This window comes from Passer domesticus, chromosome Z, assembly GCF_036417665.1.
Source record: "Passer domesticus isolate bPasDom1 chromosome Z, bPasDom1.hap1, whole genome shotgun sequence".
Lineage (NCBI taxonomy): Eukaryota > Metazoa > Chordata > Aves > Passeriformes > Passeridae > Passer > Passer domesticus.
In genome coordinates, this window is record NC_087512.1 from 50423813 (window position 1) to 50440648 (window position 16836).

The following is a 16836-nucleotide window of genomic DNA, read 5'->3' on the forward strand; positions in this document are numbered from 1 at the left end:
CAGTAGCTGGGTCTTGCTGTGCAAACAAAATCTCACATATTTGGTATGCAACAGTGGCCGGGCAGTTGCTCTTTATTTTATTCTTCCTTATTTGCAGCTTTGCTTAATAGTGGCATTTTTTATTTTTCTCCATGGATAGAAAACTTCCATAAGCTTCTAATTCTTCTTACTTATGAACTTGAGGCAACCTCCAGGACATTAGCAGGCAATTTAAAAAAGGATTTTGAGAATGCCACGAGTAGGCGTGGGCAAGAAGGAGCATGGTATGGCTGTGTCCTCTCTACTGTGTGCTTATGTCTTCCCAAAGAGGCTCTCTCCATGACCAGGTCAACATCCACAAACCAATGGAACAGAAAAGCAGGAGCCTAATTAATGCTGTCCCTGCTGATGAGGAAAACAAACATGACAAAACAAGGCTGAGGAAAAGAAGAACCAAAGGCCTGGTTTATGTGTTCCAAGGAGCTGTGATTGCAGTTTTGGCAACTAAATGGCTTAAAGCTTTAGCCCAGTCTTCTTGCTTCCATTTCACCTGGACAAAAGGGCTTAAAAGGAGGCACTGGATTTTGAATGTGTGTAGGAGAATCCAAACACAGGCATCATCTGCCAGTTTGTGGAAATGAAGGAGCTGACAGCTTTGAAGCACTCAGCTGATTTCCTAGTTAATTTCCGTGCTGCAATAATCAGTTCCATGACTGAAGAGCAGAATGTTGTTAAAAACCAAAGTCCTGGCTTTGTGGACATTTAAAAATAGGTGCAGCCAGAAACTCCTTTTCAGAAATTATGGGCAAGCTGAAAGTAAAAATGTTCCACTAGTCAGTTCCACTAGCCCACAGCAAGTGCACCACTGATCTGGAGAAAGAGTCCTTGTCTGGAATGTGGATTGTGTGAAAGACTGTCCAGTATGAAAAACAAAGCATCCTTGTAGAAGGCAATATTTGAATTTACAGGAAGGCTTCATGTAGCGCAGATGGAATACCACTCACTGCACCTACATGTTGCAACATTCAAATGGAATTCCAGTAAGATGAAAAAAAAAGAAGCTGAAAAGCCCAGAGCCTGCAAGAGCAATTAAATAGGCTTCAGTAAAAATTCATCACCCTGTGAGAGGGTTGACAGTGTAGGACAATTAAATAATGCATTACATTGGAGGCATCAGGCACAATCACTTTTGAATGAACAGGAACAACAGGTACAGGAGTCAAACAAAAAACTAGAATTGCACTCAAGTGAAGCAGCAGATAAAAGCCAAGCCTTATATGAAACTCTAAAAGAAGACACAGAGCACATGGCCATGGACTGGACCTGACAACTTCTCTTCACAAAAGGAAATAGAAAACAACTGTGAGAACGTCTGCATTTTATAACTCAATCTTTATTTCAAATATCCAAACTTAAACTTCACTTTTCTGTGATTTGTCCATGGAGTGGGTTTGTTGTCTTACTCTCTACATTTAATATTTTGCTTGTTTTAAAATCCCAACCTTGTGCACTAAATTCCCTTGGAAATAATTAGAAAAAAATAAAACAACAACAACACACTCTTCATTCCCCCTTATTTAGTTTGGCACAATATATTTAAAATAACTACATGAGACAGAATTAGCATAACCATATCTGAAAGCCATTTACAGAGATCAGGTCACAAATGAGAAATGAAGTTTTGAGACTTATCCTAGAGAGTGTGGAATGTTGTGGAGCTTCTATCTCTTGCAATTAAAACCTGCAGTCTTGAAGGACATATCCCTGGTATCCTGATGGATGTGTGCCGTAAGGCAAAACCTGAAAGAAGCTCAGGATACCGTGGCTGGTGCTAGCAAAGAGCTAAATCATCTGCACGCTAAGTATGCAGAGAGAATTTAGCAGGAACTTTAAAAACAGAGCTACAGAAAGTACAGCAGTGCTCAGAGGAGGAGAAAGTGCTTTTACAGGGTACGCTAAGGTGGGTTTTATTCAGTTGTTGTTTGACACACATGCTCACACCTGGGGCTCCAAATCTCTGGGCTTGAGAAGTTTCACAAGAACCTTTCCCTAACCCTCACTCCCTCCTCATCGAGGCAGATGTGCTCCTGTGGTGCTCCCCTGCTTTGAATTCTGTCCACAGATGTTCAAATCTTTCTGGCTGTTTTTTCCTCTCCATAATCTGGTGAGGACACGCACATCTCAGCGTGTGGCTTTGGTGCCCATGTGTGCTTTTGATTTTCTGCAGCTGTATTTGACCCTCGGGAGCTCTTAAGCCTTTAAACACATCTGGGAGGCGGGAGGGGATGGGGAAGCCCCAGCAGAGCCCAGCGCTGGGTTCTGTGAACTGTGACCTCACCATCCGTATCCAGGCAGCCGTGGAATCCTGTTCAGGGTTCCCCCTTGGTCCCAGCACTGGAATTCCTGCAGCAGTCCCAGCTTGTCATGCTGGAGGACGAGCGCCATCGGGACAGCTCCAGAATTCCGCTCCAGACCGTCGGGTGAGTCTCTGCAGCTTCGCTGTGGATTTGTCCCTCACTCCTGGCTTTGACTGTTTGAGTCAGCGCCCCTTCAGATCACGGGTGGGTTTATTCTTGAGTGGTCTCTATCACCTTCAAATGTCGTGGGACCTTCAAATGTCATCCTGTTCCATGCTCTGCCGTGGGCAGGGACACATTCCACTCTCCCAGGGTGCTGCTCCAAGCCCTGTCCAGCCTGATCTTGGACACCCCCAGGGATGGGGCAGCCACAGCTGCTCCGGGCACCCTGTGCCAGGATCTCCCCACCCCCACTGAGGAGCATTTATTCCTCACACCTAAATCAGTGGCCTATTCTGAAGTATCCAGCATATATTCAGAAGTTTGCAAGAAGAAACTGACACAGCTTTTCAGTGACACATCAAACATAATTCCCCAAGCAAAAACTCCTCAGCTGTTTTGTATTGTTAACTATGGAGTTACCACAAGCCAGTGCATAGCAGTGGAATTTTTTTTTTTCCTAAGTGAAATCACATGCTTTTTGAATTTATCACCTTATGTGCTAGTAAGCCATTAACATGTATTTTAACAGAGGGATATTGCATATTCAAAATCTTTAGCATTCTCAGGTGACACTCTTCAGATTTTGTGGTTTTTTCTTTTCTTCTGTATGAGTTCAGAGTAATTTAAAGAATTTTAAAACTTCAGAGTGATGTGGATGTGACAGAAAACATTTTCATTCTCTTATGAAACTACAATTTTTTAAAGATTTTATTTTTATTTGTGTTCATGATGAGATTTTGGTGACAGTTGCAAAGAATGGTATTATGTAAAACTAATTTCTTAGTTCTCAGGGCTACATCTTAATGCAAAAATTCTGTGAAATTTTTGAGAGACTTAGCAGCCTTTAACATAGCAAGTATTCTCCTAGATGGGCAACCTTGGATATTTAATATACTTTAAAAATCATAGTACCTTCATTTATCTCCCTTAGAGGTGTGTAGAATTGTTTTGAAGAGAAGCAGATTTTGCAATCTTCTTAGGAGAATGTAGCTCAATCTACACAAACATAACATTTTTTAATTGATGCTCTGAAAACTCTGACAGTGGATATTCTGTTCTATTTATAGATATATATTTATTTCTCTACAATAGTCAGGCTTAGAGGACTAGCAGTACAATTCTATTTTCTAAAGCTGACGTCAAATTGCAGTTGTTGTAATTGTTCATGTGGTAGCATGAGTGGTTAAAAAAATCAATATTTTAGTAGGTTGACAAATAAAGTAAAGCATGTCTCTGCTAGAGGCCATGATGGTTTTATGATATAGAAGAGACTAATCTTTGAAGCTTATCAAGTAAAAGTATATATGGTTAACTGTGTTCTTAATTCTCCACAGTTTATAGACTTAAAAAACTGCATATAGGATGCAATGAGTTCAGACAACGTCAATTCCAGAGAAGGTAAATGGTGAGGTTCAGTTCTGGATTTTTAAGTCTAGCAGTTTAATTCCTGCTTTTCTGGCTTATTTATTTCCTAGATGCCTGAAACCATACAATCCAGGCTGAGGAAGAACCAGATATGGTGTCACACATGCAAGCTGTCATAGAGTGGTCAGGAGGCAGAGACAGTTTCTGCCAGCATGTAGGAGCACTGCCCAGGAGGCACAGGAGGGTTTTTCACACAAATTGAGGTGGCAGAGATTGGCTTGAAGTCTTACCATGACCCCTGTGTTTTACAAATTGATAAGAGTTTGATCTTTGGCACAAACTGTTTGTCTCTCTTTAGTCTGTACAAAACTGCCAGTTGTATGGGAACAGCAAAATTCCACAAATACAGACTTTGGTTAGAAAATCAGATTGCAGTCTGCTCCCTCACCTGCAGAAGTTTAGCAAAATGACACTGCTATGTAGTAAGTGAAAGAACATTTCTCTCTGTTGCAAAACTACTCTGCATTTTCTGCCAGCTGTGGAACTGAAGCTAGTGAAAAGCTGCTGTTCTGCAATGGTCAATGCTGACTGTAACCAGTGGACTTGTGAAGTGAACACTGAGAATTTAGGTTTGGAGCTACAAAATACCTTCTGCAATACAGAACTCAAGAGGTATTTCATCTGCTCATATGCTTTCTTGAAGATTCTTAAAGTCCTGCTAGAAATGGTGTCTTAGATGAAAGCTGTAGTTGGTAAAAAACATATTTTAGTTCAAAACCAAGAGTTGATCAGCTAGTAATATATGAAAATGGAAGTCGAAAACATTCTCTGAATTTTGTTAGACTGAAAATCTTGCATACTTTGAAACTTTCCAGGGACTTTGTGTGGTTTTGTCTTTGAATCTTCTGAGAGCTTTATAGTTGTAGCACTTCTAGTTGTTACATGAAAATGGAAGGAAAAATCTCCTACAAGTGGTAGGAAGCTTTCAGAAAGTACTGCTTTTGCTGGCCATGCTGTGACAATTAAAGAAAGTATCACAGAAACAAAAATTCTTAAGGCTACTTTCTATTTTATTTGAAAATGTTCAAGTAGACAACCAAAATGAAAGTGGTTAACATAGTAATAATGTAGCAGTTCTGTCACTGGATGGTTTGGGTTTTTTGTTTGGTTTTTTGTTTGGTTTTTTGTTTGGTTTTTTGTTGTTGTTGCTTTTTGGTTTTGGTGGTTTTTTGGTTTGATTTGTTTTTGGGTTTGGGGGGTTTTTTTGAGTTATTTTTTTGTTTGGTTTGGTCTGGTTTGGTTTGGTTTTGTTGGGTTAGGGTTTTTTTTATTCTATACTGAGGGAAAAAAAATAGGATTTTCTGATATATATCTTGAAGTTTCCACCAATTTCCTTGTGAGTTCAGAAACTGTGCATAAAATGTTGTTTCAAAAAGTGTCTAATGCTTTTTTTTGCCAATACTTAATATTATGCTCTCTGTTTTACTGCTGTCATACATATTTTTCATTTCCATAGCATCCTTAATTTGCTAATGCTTGTGTTGTCATAATTTGTGCTTAGTATGGTTTTGGTTTTTTATTCCCCCCACCCCAATTCAGTTAAGCAGAATAGTTAATTTCATAGTTAGTTTATCCTCTGAGTAAATTTTAATGTGTCTTCGCATTATGATTTTTTGCTGGTGGATATTTCACAAGAGAGCTGTAAGAAACAGATTTCTTTAACTCAGATTGCCATAGAAACAAATGTAATTTAATTAAAGCCTTAAAGGTTTTTACAAAAAGTGGTTATTCTCTTGCTTCCATTCTGTGTAGTCTCCATGAAAATTATATTAAATCTCACCAGGTTTAAAGAAGCCAAATGACTCCCCTGCTGCCTACAGACCAATTAAATGGTTACCCTTTCCATAGCTCTTGTTTCTTCGACCAGGTCTTCCCCAGTTTTCAGTTTGGGTTTTGCTTTTCCTCCTTGGTGCTGTCTGGCTTTTAGATATTTGCAGCTGAGACTGATACTTCATTCATCATCTCTGAATGAAATTACTTGCCTTTATTTCTTCTGTGTTTTCCCCAGAAATGGTGAAAAAAGGGTCTCTCAAACCTAGTACATGATGTCACAAACAAGATTTTATTCAGCTTAGAGATACTCTGGCTGTTCAGGTTATACTTATTTCCAAATCTTCTTACTGCAGGAGCTGAGTTGCACTAAAAATAGTGATTTTAATTGTTGCTGATCTCTTGCTCTTTGAGTCATGTTGCTTATTTTGGGTATGGCTCTGTAGTAATTACTGAAAACTAACAATGAGCTTGTGGTTTTCTTGCAGTGCAGGCAGATTTTAATGATTCTTATCTCCTACATTTATTAAATACATAAAATGTGTTAAGAACATGGCACCTTGTGGAACAATTTCCGATGTTCTGATCTGACAGATGACATCTGTCTTCTTTTTAAATGGGACTATACTTACTATTTATTAAATTATAAAGTGTTTATGGTCTGCAACTAAAAAAGTGAAATTTTATCCTTTAACAGTAGTAATGTCTTTAAAGGCAAGACTTAATCTAAGTTACTGATCCCCTTGTTGATAGCATTTGTGTATCTTTGACCAGTCAAAAAAAAAACTAGAGAAAACATATGTCAGCAGGTAACTTTTTGGTTGTGAAAAATGTGATTTGGCCTACACAAATCTAGGGGTAAAGTGGTCACTTTTTATTAAGAAAGATCTATTAATAAATGCCAGTATGGTGTCATTGCTGTAAAAAATACTTTATGTAGACAAAGGTATGGTATTTTAGTATTTACATTTCAGCATTATATGATACCAATTTAGTGTTTAATTTAATAATCTTTCTTTTATCAGTGTATTTCACATTTATTGCCCATAAACTCTTGCACTTTTGTGTGGAGAAAATAATTATTGCAGTATTACATACTTGAAATAATGTGAAAACCAACATATATCAAATAAGGGAAACATTGATTTTCAAATACTGAAATAACTTAAAAATTTTCTAGTTTGAAGTGTTAAGTTATAATAATTTCACTGAAAATTATTTAACTAGTTAATAAATATGTATTTTAGTATACATATTTATACACATATGTATATATATGTATATGCATATATACATATTTATGTGTGTGCACATATATATGAATTTGTCTATTCTTTGTATAAATTTTTCATTTTATATGTAGAAACTTGGTATTGACTCACTTTTATTGTTTGTGGTGCTCAAGGGCTGATTCTGCTAATTGCCAAATACATTTTATTTTAACTGAAATAGTAGTGGAAATTATGATAAAACAGGGTAGTTTGGAGGACTAAACTTTAACTTACATTGTGTTTGTGATCATTTGCATGTCTGTAATTTGAATTTATACCTCTGAAGACAAAGTGTGTAAAACAGAGGCTTTTTTCCACATCTCTGCATTTATTTCATGACAGAGGTGGTTTTGAGATGGCAACTCATGTTAAAAAATGAGACCTTCTGTGGACACAAAGAGCTTGCCAGTTGTTTTAAGCCTCCTGGAGGTTAATTATCAAAAATGATGGAAGTTCATTATTGAAAATGAAGACACTGAAAAATAATAATATATGTGTTATGATTAAATCAACTTTGTTAATCCAAAATGAATCTCTCTTTTAAGTTCCTGCTGCCACATCTCTCATATCTTGCAAAATAAACAATTCTATAAAATCCTTTCTTCAAAGAGCAATAGTAAAATGCACAAAGTAATTTTGCTTATGTGAATATTTAAAACTCTGAACCCATGATTGGGTAATTGAAGTAAAGAAGCATTAAAACTTCTATGGAATGCTCATGTTCTTTCAAAACACATTTTTCAGCACAGATAATTGTATAGAAGAGTTCCACTTGCCTCAGGATACAAATCAAATAGAAATGGACCCTGTTGAACATCTGAGAAGGAAACTCCAAAAGCTCAAGAGCAAAACTTTGGAACGAAATAATCAACACAATCAAGAAGTAAGGACTTTGTTTGTTTGCTTTATTTTACCCCTGGAATACATGGAATTTGTTTCCTTAAGTTTAATTTATTTCCTTGAAATAATCTTTTCATCAGGTGAATCAAAATCGCATTCAGTAGTTGGAAAATAACAAAGTAGCACTGTACAGACATCTTATGCCTGTCCATAGGAACTGATATCACTTTTAGTGTCATTGCTAATAGTTGAAGGTGTGTGTAAGAAACTTGAGCACTACACAACACTAAAGTCAGGCAGAAGTATATTTTGCACCCCCAGCTTTGGAATTCTCAATGTAAGATTTGGTTTGTTTGTTTGAGTGTTTTAATCCCAGTAATTCCAGGGATCCATTTTACAGAATCACCCCACCACTGATGGAGCAAAGGGAACATGACAAGGGCAAGCCACTGTGCAAGAAGCAGGAATCTTTAAATAAATAGATAAGGAACAACACACTTGGATTATTGGCTGTATTTAGTAGAAAACAGATGAATGAGCACCCACACCAGCTGCCCCTAACAAACTGCTAGGAGCAGGATCGTTGCTTACAGCAGTAATAAAATTCAAACTAAAGAAAATTTTAATGAAGTATTTTCTCACTGCTACTTCATTTAGGTACTAGTTTGCCACAAGAGCATCAGGGAAAGCCCTTGTAATGGGGGTTAAATTATTTCCCATGAATGGAGCTCCTGTTGATAAGGTTGCTGCTGCTTTGTGGATGTTCTGAAGAAATGCATGTTTTACTTTCCACCTTCTTGAGTTCAAATGGCTTGAACGTGGTTTCCTGGGTCCAGTTTTTGGCAGCAGTGACTAGACTACCTTTCTTAGACCAGACAAGAACCCTTTTTGAAATCTTTTCTGTGTCTGTCTGTTGTGTTTAATAGCATTCAGCTATTAACTGCTATGATGACTGCTGAACATCATTGGACTGAAGTTTGTGTTACATAGTGAGTTACTAGGTGTCTGATAATCTAGTATCCCAACAAAACTGCTTTTCTAGTTGTTAAATATAATTACCAGAAAATTGTCTGTGGAATATAATTGCAGCTTTTATTTTCTTAAGGCAGAGTATGTTTGGAAAAACAGAGAAGTATGTTTAAGGTACATGAAAATGATTTAGGAACAGGATCTGTTTGCATAAAAAAAAAGTATCTACAATGTGCAGTTTCAAGACTGTATTTCAAATTCAGAGGGGATAAGATGGCAGCTGTGAATGCAATTTCTAAAATATTTATTTTCTAGATATCTTGCTATGAAAAAGAAATAATAAAATTAAGATTGGAACTGGAGAGAGGAGAAGTTCTTCGTCAACATCTGGAGAGTGGTATGTCATTTGCTAGAAAAGAGGCTCAAATATAGATGTATTCTACAGAGGATGAGCTGTGTGATATAAAAAACAAAATTTTGGAACTGCAAGGTAATTAAAAAAAATAAAAGAGAAATCATAGATCAGAGGCTACGTCAGTCCCTGTCAGTAAAACAGTCAGAGATTGCACAAGGCTTTACAGTTACAGCCTTTTTTGAAAGTCTCTTATTTTCCCATGTCTTAGTCATCTGCTTCTGTAAGCTCATAAGAGTTTACAAAACCCTTGCTGTCTCGTATGAATTAAATATAACCTGCTAAGCCTATCAATACCTTTATGCCTTCCCTCAGTGTGTACAGAATTGTAGTTAAGGTGTCCCTCTCCATTTCCTGCTTACCACTATGTGTTGGGTTGTGTTCTTAATCAGTTTTGGCTAGATGGGCTGCCCTGAAAGGGGCTTTTGGACATCCACAGCTGCAACTGTGCCAGCAGTTCTTCCTTTTCCATTTCAGTGAAAAAAAAAAAAAAAAAAAAGGAATCCTGTTTATTTGTTTACACTCTTTCTAAAAACCTTTTTCCCCCCCAGGAGTTCTCATAGTACTGCTTTTTTATTTAATCTTGTCAAATATTTCTAGCTTTTCATTACTCATATCTATCGTTGAAAGGTGACCCCCTGGCGGGGAGTAATGCGCTCTGACTTTATTATTCAGAATGCTGAACAATTGCTTTATCAAAACTATATTATATTACACTAATACTATACTAAATTACATACTAAAATGACACTATACTAAAAAAATACTAAAGAAAAACCCGTGGCTGTCTGAGACAGGCAGGACACAACTTTGACCCAACTGGCAAAGAAATCAAAACAACCTTCACTGGTGTCCAATAACCAAATCACTTCAGGTAAACAATTTCCATAACACATTCCACATGTGCAAAAGCAGGAGCAGTGAATAGAGATAAGAATTGTTTTCTTCTCTGAGGCTCTCACTGCCTTCCCTAGGAAAATCCTTGGGAAGTTGTGCCTGCTGTTCTCTGTGAAGAGATCTGCGGCCACACATATCTGGTCTCTTTGTGTCATCTTTGGTTTTTGTTTTCATACAGATAACGTGCGTTATGACAGTAGTCTGCAGAAAGGAAGGGTTTTACCTACACATTTTTTCCCCTACTTGTTTTGCATTCAGAAACTCAAACTTTCTTAGTCTTTCTCAAACAGAGAGATTTCTTAAAATCCAGGGAGATGCATGTTTTCCTACCTAAGTAAGTATAATACTCTTAAAATTTGGTATGGGAGAGGTACTTGTGAAACTTTGGTGTTCATTGAAAAGACTGGAGTATTTCTGGAGTTTGTAACCTTAGTAGGATGCAAGGAGACTTTGAAACTTGCCAGTGCACTTATATGGCCTAATAATTTTTTTTTAAAGATAATAAGAAATATACACTTTCATTAGTTTGGAGAACATATAAATTAGAAAAATCTTATGGTTGTTTTAAATGTCTCAAACTATTTTTGTTTGGTTCGGGTTTTTGTTTGTTTTGGGTTTTGTTTTCATTTTTGTTTCGTTTGGTTTTTTGTTGGGTTTATTCCTGTTTTTGTTTTTATTGTGACAAATGTCAAAGAAGCCAAATAGTTGTAATGTTGCTTCTCATCTCCTTTCCACTTTTTAACTTACCACTTCTTTTTTCCTGGTCTCTTGGAGCCTTGCTCACCTCATGTGGTGCTTTTGACACAATCCCAACTTAACTTCTTGGACAGAGCACCTCACTTGTGTCCTGTCTTTAGTATTTTCTCCAAACTCTTGTTCTGCTGTTCTTCTTGAGGCTTGACTTCCTGACATTTGACAGGTCTTCCCCATCATTGTGTCCACTAATTCTCTGTGTTTTCCCAACATGTCTCTTCTGGTTTTTTCACCCTTCTCCAGCTAGGAAGAAATTTCAGAAGAATGGGATGAATTTGAAGTAAAAATCTATTAGAAAATGGTGATCACATAAACAGCAATATGGCTAGTAGTACTCAGTAACCTCAAAAGCTAATACAAAATATTTTTGACTGAAATGAAGCAAAGTCCCTAGTAAAACTGCTTTTAGGAAAATAACTCTTCCTTAGCATTTAAGCTTTCACAAAGAAGTATATGCAGTGTTTCCTTATCTTGGGGCAGTTGCTGGGTTGAAGATTTAAATCTCTTGAGCAACAGCAAATTTCCCCAGAAAAGCCAAGCCTTTGCTCATTAGCCCAACCTGCCTTAGGTTTTCCTGGAGTCATTTTCATGTGACAGGTGTCTGATTTTGCTGTTACTTAAACTGAACTTAAAATTAATTGATACAGACTGAAGTATCTCATAGATATTTGGGAATAAGCTAACCAAGTGTTGCAGAAAAATGTAATTAAGCTCCCCATGCTATAGAGGCCTCACTTGAAAGGGTTGAATTTTTATTCCTTTCCAAAGGGAGAAGAGCTTTAATCTGTAGAAATCTCCAAAGCATTTCTATGTCCTTGTGTGAAAGATGCCACAGGAGCACAAAATGTGATTGTTTCTCTGTAGTGAAACTGGAAGTGTTACTGTTCCAGTGTTTCACAGGATATCGCAATACACAGAAGAACTTATGTTTATTATACATTTATTTGCAGTGCTATTTGTCTATTTGTCTTTTTTTTTTTTTTTTTTTTTTTTGGTAAACATCAGTACTCAATGACAAATACCAGGAGAAAGCAGCAGAGACTGAGAAGATGGTTCAAAGTGCTCAGCGGCAGTGGGAAGAGGAGCAACAAAGATTTGCTGTGGAGAGGGATAACACCCTAAGAGAACACCTTGCTAGAATGGAATTCCTTGTTAAAGAAAAAACTGAAACAGAAATGGCTTGTAAGGTATTATGTATTAATAGATGGAAAGTTCCATGAGATGCTAGCTGAAAGATTTTTTAGTGCAAAGTGTGTGGTGGGTTGGAGTTTTCGTGGTTCAAGGGGGAAAAATCTCCCCCAGATAGGTAAATGCTGCAGAATAGTTCTGAAGATTACAGCTTTATGGAGTTACACTTAGTGTGTACTGCTGGTTTGGGCTTTGATGGAACCTGGCTGTTTGTCATGGTGAACACGTAAGCCAAGTTATCAGTACACAGTGCTAGTGACAAACAGAGGAGCTTGTGGACAGGACCTAAGGTCCTTCTCAAAACAAGCAGAAACACAAGCCAGTTTTCATTCAAAGCTGATTCTTGTAAAGATAGGGCAGGATATAGGCTGTGAAGAAGCCTACTTTTAGACAGAGTTTTCTTTTTACGTTGCCAGGTGCAGCAGGGTAAGCTCTGAGTTCTGGCTAACAGTAAGGGGCTGAGTTAGTTTGAGGAGGCTCTGGAAGGGTATTGCCTTCTGTTGTGTACAGTGTTTTGTAGAACTACCTTCAGAGAGTTTAATGCTGCAGCAAAATACCAGTGTTGAAAACGTATGTTGTTTTCTGTCAAGTGATGTTTGTCCTTGAAAAAGGACAAAAGGAGCAGTGTATGGCTCAGGACATTGTGTTCTCTGTCAGTTCCCTGGCAGTGTTCTCTGCCAGTGGCTGTAGGGGCTTTGTTGGTCAATGTATTAAAGCTACAAAATTGTAGGAAATGTAATTAACATGAGTTGACTAAGATTGCCATGAATATATCGAGCTCATTAAACAGGTCTGATCTGTAGGGTTTCAGAAGTCTTTCAGAACTTTCAAAACTCTCTGAAATGAAAATGTTATTCACTGATAGGTGCCAAACCCTAACCTCCCTTCAGTAGTTAAAATGTTAAATTTTTTCACTCTGCTTTTGTAGCTGTTTCCCTGCCCATCAACCTATAGTTATGTTATGTTTAGTTGTAAAATCCCGGGAAATAAAAAAGTGTTACATCTGCACTTGACTGCATTAATTGTTGCTTGAAAGCTTAATTAATTTAAACTTGTCAGATAAACATCAGAAATATCTGGGTTTATAAATTATTACTTTGAATGCATTGCAGTCTTTTGTGTTGTGTATTTACAGGCCTGTAAACCAGCAGTTTCATTTTTAAGGGGTGAAACTTCTGAGTTAGGCTATGAGTGCCTTGTGTTTGATTAACAAAATGTGGAGCATCAGTTCTCAGGAAAGGTGGATTCACAGGTGGATGCTGCGAGCCTGACCTGAGACTGGTGTTTGAACTGCAGATGGGAAGAGGTTTATGTCACTGGGAAAGTACTCTTAGCAATACAGAGGTATAGAGGGAGTATTTGTGCAGGATTTGTAATTTTAAATTTTTTTTTATTTAAGCATGTTAAGCAGATAGATCTTGTGGGAGGAGGCAAAGCTTAAGCCTTTTGGCTGATGCTGTTGTGGAGTAGGTTTTGGTAAGCTCTGTGCTGTGACTTCTCTTTAATAGGCCTTCCACAGATCTATTTCTCAATTATTTTCCTTTTGTGAATGTGGGAGCTTATACAGAGTTTGAATGTATTGCCAACAACTCGTATGTTTACATCTTTGATTTATTTATTATTTTTCAGTTAATGTTTCCCTAACTGAAGTGCTTGGATTCAGGATTCAGTCTCACATACTTGCTACTTCGCTTTACCTGTCCAAAATTAATGACTTCCCTTGTATCTGTGTAATCTTAAGTGTCTTAAATGACTTTTAATATTAATGTCTTTTTCTTGATGTTTGTTGCATTACTTGAAGGCAGGAGTCATTTTGGGGTGTATTGTTCTTTTCAAATCAATCATCAGTCAAAGTGAGAAGATGTTTTTGATAGGAAAGAGTGTAGTTAAAATTGCATATGAATTTCTATTATATCACCTCTATAGTTAGTGCTTTTGCTAAAAGCATTTTTTCAATTGAAATTCCATGCCCAGTACTTTATATGGAGATAGGTATCTGTGTGTATAAAAAATGAGCAAGAACATAATCCTATGTCAATTTCTTTAACTAAACAAAAATGTTATTTTGATACTTTGGATATGTAATTGTTTCCTTTTATTTATTTATTATATGAGTTTTCACAGTTTCAAAGTGCAAGTAATTCAGATACCACAGGTTTAGGAGATCTAATAAACTGAACAAATAAAGTTGTCTTTGTATGATGTTATCATCTTTCTGGACTTAAATATTTCCAAAATGTACTTTTAGGCAGATACAGTGAAAATAAATGAAATGGAGGAAAATGCTGAAGCAGCAAGACTAGCACATATAGACTGTAAATACACTACAGAAATCACGCAGGTAAACTTTTAGTTAAATATTTGGTAGAAGTTTACCATGAAACAGAAGATGAACATGCAAAGGTACAATCTCTGAAAAATGCTAAGACTTCCTTGCTCCAGTGAAAACATTGAGTGGATTTTTTGCAATGAGTGTCAAAAGTGTAAATGGTAATAGAGAAATATCTCCTTTTTTCAGGGGAGTATCAAGTTAATAGAATAAATATTAAAAAAAAATGACACATTCTTATGTTTGAGAATTCAAAGTAGCATTGAAACAGTGAGGGGAAAGGAAATAGTTCACAATAGTTAAAGTGCTAAAATATTCTGTCGTATATCTTTGGGACGGGCACTTGGTAATTTCGGAGGTACAGTGCATACACCCAGCTTCTCTAGGTGTGAGATATTAATGCATCCTGAGACTTCAGTTCCAAATTTTAGATGACTACATTTCAGCTTCAAAGCTATTATATCTGTAGTTCCCAGAGATGTTTGACTACATGAAAAACTGTAATATGTATACTTGAATATTAAATTCTTGTGTTATTAAACTGTATCACAGAGGGTTTGATCCATTTAAGCAATTAGGGTTTATTTTAAAAAAACAAGTGTGAAAAACCTGTAAGATAATTGCTGAGTGATCTCATACTGACTAACCAAGCCTTCATACTGGACTTTTGAAATACTATATGAGAAAATAAAAAGGAATATCATCTTTTTTTTTCTTGTTTTCTGAAGAACACTAACAAGCATTGCCACTTGTTCAGTCAGTTTTCTTATGACCTTCTCTAAGTACAGGCACATAGATTTCTGAGGTGATGATTAAATAAGTAGAGATGATTCAGTTTTTTGATTCCTTCTCTACTTTTATAACATGCAAAGGAACTGGAAGGGTAACATGCCTGGAAGTTAGAGATTTATCTTTTATGGGTGAAGAACTAGGAAGGTTTTCTTCTTTGTTTATGTACATGAACAAATTCCACATGAGCTTTGTTCTGAGTGCAAGTGTAGCTTTTTCTGTTAATCCTACCCTTTTATGAGTCTACTGAATGAAGAGAATTCTCCTGGAAAACTTCAGTAACATAAATAATTGAAAACAGGAAAATCCAAACACCACGAAAAGACAATAAAATGTGCTTTTGGTCAGCATATCTATTTCTTTATGCTTTGAAACCCTATGTATTAATACATTTTTACATGTGTTCAATGCTTTCTAATTCCATATGGAATTAGTAGAATATATACACCTGCAAAAAGCAGAACAGAACAGAACAGACAAATAAAATCAGGATCTTCTTTTTCCTTTCTGGGAGGATAGCAGCTTCTTCCATGCAAGCATTAATGTACTAAAAGACATGTGCTGGCCTAGTTAGCCTGAAAAAGTCATTTCATCAGGCACAAAAGGAATACATAGAGAGAAAAGCAACTGTCTGCCCTAACTATAGGCATTAATGATTGCTATTTATAACTACGAAACAGAATTACAAGCTGAAAATATTCTACTATAGAAACCTAAAGTGCTTGCTAGCTGTTGCTGTGGTAGGAGATTTCCTTTTTATTTGTATTCCTTAGTAAAATATATGTTATACATGACAAGAATTTGATTCCATTCACAATCAAGACTTCTGGTAATGGAAACAGTATTTAATGGCATACTCAAAATTAATGTTATGTTAGTAAAAGTTTTAAAAAAAGGATTGTCTCACTGTTGCATTCATAGAGCTGGTTGTTTTAATTGTTTTACTCAAAGGATTTCAAACCACAGGACTGTCCTGAGCAGGTGATAAAAATAGTCATTTTTGGAAGAGTTGTATTAGTGGTTTCCTTATGAGATCAGGTATTTCTTGCCTTGGATGGCTTTGCATTTTTCCCAAAGCTGTTTGTATTTGTTTGGGAAGCAGGAGTGCCTGTATGTGATCCTGTTTACTCCATTGAGAAAGCTTTGATTTTGCTTCCCAAGATGAAAAAGCAGAAGACTGTAGCAGAAACTAAGTACAGATAACTTCTAATATTTTGCTGTTGGTCTTTGCTATACCCATGCTTAAATTGTGTAAAAATGTCAGTGTGTTCTGTTACCTTCATTTTCCCTTCCTGCTTTCCTGACCTATACAGTATTTTTTTCATATTTTATGCCACTTTTATGCTCCCTGAATATGTACTTTCTACCCCAGTCTGATAACATTATATTCATTTCTGACTGTGCTGATACAGTGGTTTATATACTTTGTCCTCATGGCATTTGAGAAACAGCTTTCTATTACCTTAATCAAAGTTTCTAAGTCATTTGTATGTACTAAAAGTATGAGGAATTGAATTTCTACTGCATGCTGTTGTTGCTAAAATTTATTTATAGCCTGAATCAATTTATTATACCACTGATTAAAATCACTGTCAATAAATGAGGCATGGATTGTGGAGTTTGATAAGTTGTAGGCCTATTTTGGCCAGCTATTTAATCATATATAACCCATGCAAACAAATTTTTAAAATAATT

At 36.4% G+C, this 16836-nt stretch overlaps 1 protein-coding gene across 1 annotated transcript in view; it reads left to right on the forward strand.

Annotated features, from left to right (window-relative positions):
- The first annotated feature begins 2364 nt into the window (after positions 1 to 2364).
- The window catches only part of LOC135289330 (coiled-coil domain-containing protein 171-like), a 35777-nt gene continuing 21305 nt past the window's right edge, over positions 2365 to 16836 (forward strand). The window contains exons 1-6 of the mRNA XM_064402827.1: positions 2365 to 2459; positions 3833 to 3896; positions 7709 to 7847; positions 9089 to 9170; positions 11841 to 12022; positions 14272 to 14364. Of these exons, the coding sequence (XP_064258897.1) occupies positions 7764 to 7847; positions 9089 to 9170; positions 11841 to 12022; positions 14272 to 14364 (441 nt within the window). The 5' untranslated portion in view covers positions 2365 to 2459; positions 3833 to 3896; positions 7709 to 7763. The remainder of the gene's footprint in view (positions 2460 to 3832; positions 3897 to 7708; positions 7848 to 9088; positions 9171 to 11840; positions 12023 to 14271; positions 14365 to 16836) is intronic.